Source organism: Protobothrops mucrosquamatus, unplaced genomic scaffold (genome assembly GCF_001527695.2).
Source record: "Protobothrops mucrosquamatus isolate PMUCROS unplaced genomic scaffold, P.Mucros_1.0 scaffold1644, whole genome shotgun sequence".
NCBI classification, from domain to species: Eukaryota; Metazoa; Chordata; class Lepidosauria; order Squamata; family Viperidae; genus Protobothrops; species Protobothrops mucrosquamatus.
This window is the reverse complement of record NW_015387803.1, coordinates 139582-142766: the sequence shown is the minus strand read 5'-3', so window position 1 is coordinate 142766 and position 3185 is coordinate 139582. Positions and strand designations below refer to the sequence as shown.

The 3185-nt window shown below is 49.6% G+C and overlaps 1 protein-coding gene across 1 annotated transcript; it reads left to right on the top strand.

Moving 5' to 3' along the window:
* The first annotated feature begins 1632 nt into the window (after positions 1-1632).
* On the top strand, positions 1633-2958 carry LOC107293533 (D(1) dopamine receptor-like). The gene has a single exon (XM_015822687.1). The coding sequence runs from the start codon at positions 1633-1635 to the stop codon at positions 2956-2958; it is 1326 nt and encodes a 441-aa protein (XP_015678173.1).
* Positions 2959-3185: the final 227 nt, after the last annotated feature.

The window sequence follows — 3185 nt, the reverse complement described above, 5'->3', positions numbered from 1 at the left end:
CTGCAACCATTCATATGTTTTCTATTTATATGTTTATGTATTTCCTGCTCTGTATGTAAAAAGTATACAAAATTTTAAAAGATGCTAAAAATTAATTGTATTGCCTTCATTTCATCTCCAATCCATGAGAGACACCTTTAGCTATTCTGGTCTTAAAGGAGCATTTTCTCTCTTATATCAGCCCCATCTAAAGAGAACCAGAAAGGATGTAAAATGTGGTTAGCTTTGCCACCTATTAACTTGCAGCAACCGGGAGTAACAAAATCAGGATAGAGATGGACCATCAGGAAGGCAAATGTCAGACTGGTATAATTTTCTTCTGAAGGATGGAAGCAATAAAAGCTTCCAAATCAAAAGACAAACAACTGAACAGAATGGCTAACCACAATTCAGGAAACCTTTTTAATCAGATTAACTGCTGTCTCTCGTTTCAAAAGCCACAGTTGTACAGATTTAAACCCTCAGGGTGATTTCAGCGCTGTGATAAGATACACTGATGAATTGGTTGCTTGTGTGTGCAGGAGAGAGAGACAGATTGATTCGCTTTTGTTCCTTCCTGAGACTGGTGGCTTATCAAGGCAGGTAAGAGCAGACTGAACTCATGCCGTTTAAGAAGGGGCTGGGCAGCCATTTGTCGGAAATGGTAGAGGGTCTCCTGCTTGAGCAGGGGGTTGGACTAGAAGACCTCCAAGGTCCCTTCCAACTCTGTTATTCTGTTAATTCTGTTATCAATATCCCGTTCAAGGGAACTGCTGGCTTCGCATACTCTCAGACGCCAATCGATTGGATAAGTGCCTCTAAACTGTTTGCCCTTTTCTCACAGACTTAAACTTTTTTGGCCCATTTTGAAATTCAGCATCAGTAGACATTTCAGTCCACTAGGGACTTTTTTTAAAAAATGTAAGGTATTACACAGTTGTGCATTAGGCAGCAACCTTGTCTCCCGTTCCTCCTTATCAGAGAAGAAAGCTACACCGGTAGAATTTCTGCCTGCCTACCATGTTGCTGTGAACAGCCCAGTCGGAAGCTGGCTCAGGGTAGAAAAGAGTCCAGAATAAGCCTTAAGATTTTTAATTTTTTTATTATTTTATTTTATATTTATGTCTTATTTATTTTTTTTTGCACCGGCCATTTGGACCGGCAGGCGAAGGGAAGTTCGACAGCGAAAGCTGATCTGGGGCGAGCACCACCCACACTTCCAAACGAGACGCCTGCAAACAGCTAACCTGGTTCGTGTATACATCACACACGGGACCGGCTCCTGCCTCGCCTCGCCTCGCTCTGCTTGCCTTCCGCGTCAAGGGAGCCGCAGAGCGCCCCGGATTTCGTAGCATCCACCGCGGCTTCCTTCAGCCGGGAAGTAGCCGGGCGTCTCCTCAAAGCCCATCCACCCAGATCCCGAGCCGGGCTGGCCGACTCGCTCGCATCCCGCAAGGCAGGAAAGTTTTGCAATGGAATCAGAGGCAAATCGACGAAGAGACGCGCGATCCCCGGAGCTGCTGGCGCTGCGGAGGTGCTGATGGACAGGCGCTGCCCGGGTCCTCTGCAAGCGGCGCCAGATTCAGAAAAGTTCACCCCCGTCCAAAGAAGAAGCCGAGAACCGGAGAAACGGAAAGACCTTCCCGCTCCCTGATGGAGAACGCCTCCAACCACAGCCAGGAGGCCTGGGAGCCTCAGGGCCCGCTCGGTGGCTGGAGGGTGCTGGCAGGGTGCTTGCTGTCGCTCTTGGTGCTGAGCACCCTGTTGGGCAACAGTCTGGTGTGCCTGGCCGTCCTCCGGTTCCCCCACCTGCGGACCAGAGCCACCAACTGGTTTGTGCTCTCGCTGGCCTTGTCTGACCTTTGTGTAGGGTTGCTGGTCATGCCCTGGAAAGCGGTCGCGGAAGTGGCCGGCGGGCTATGGCTCTTTGGCAGCCTCTTCTGTGACACCTGGGTGGCCTTTGATATCATGTGCTCCACAGCCTCCATCCTCCAACTCTGCATCATCAGCCTGGTTCGCTACTGGGCCATTGCCAACCCCTTCTGCTATGAGCGGCGGATGACTCCATCCTTGGCCTTCACGATGATCACCCTGGCCTGGACCCTCTCTGTCCTCATTTCCTTCATCCCTGTCCACCTCCACTGGCACAGCGCTGAGGTAACCCCTGGTTTGCTTCCCTATCACTGTGACCTTCATCTCAACCGTACTTATGCCATTGCCTCCTCCTTGATCAGCTTTTATATTCCTGTCTCCATCATGATTGGGATGTATGCCCAGATATTTCGCATCGCTAAGGCTCAGATCCGTCGCATCTCCTCACTGGAAAGAGCAGGTGGCCTGTGCTTGGTCAAGGGGAAGGAGCCGGTTTCTTCTCTGCGCAGCTCACTGTGCAAAGAAACCAAGTTGCTTCAGACCTTGACCATCATCTTGGGAGTTTTTGTCTGCTGCTGGCTGCCGTTCTTTTTGCTCAATTGCCTGTTGCCCTTTTGTGACTCAGGGTCCAAGGACAGAAGCCCTGAGCAGGTGACCTGCATCAGCCAACCCATCTTCAATATTTTCATGTGGCTTGGCTGGGCCAACTCCACCATCAACCCAGTAATCTACGCTTTCAACGTAGACTTTCAGCGGGCATTCAGGAGCCTGTTGGGTGGCCATCATCTTCCTTGTTGTGTCCCCAACCATTCTGTCACCCAGAGAGTCCATCTGAGCGGTGAGTTGACCTCTTACCCCCACAGAAAAGATGAAGATTCCCCATTGGCACTACCCACACGTGCTGTTGTAGCTTGGAATGAGCCACTGCCCTCCACAGCAAGCATCCAAGGGAATGAAGAGCAGTATGGAAAGCTCATATCAGAAAAAGAGATGCTTCCATCCTCTCCAAGGGCTTACAGAAGCAGTTCCAATATGCCAGTTTTGCTTCCCTTTCAGTGTGAGACTGAGCTAACTTTAGAAACGGATATTCCCCGTGATGGAACTTAGACACTCCCCAACCTGATCTCAGAGGGGTACTGCTGGCCCACATATACCTAGATCTGAAAACCACATGAGAACATGCTAGGAAAAAAGAAGAAGAAAATGAGAGACTGACACACTTAAGGGACTGTTCTGCAGTGACTGCTATGCAGAACTAGGCTATCTCTAGAAAGTATATAGCAACCCAAAAGGCTGCTGAATTTGGACTAAGTAGCTCCATGAATTCCTTTCCA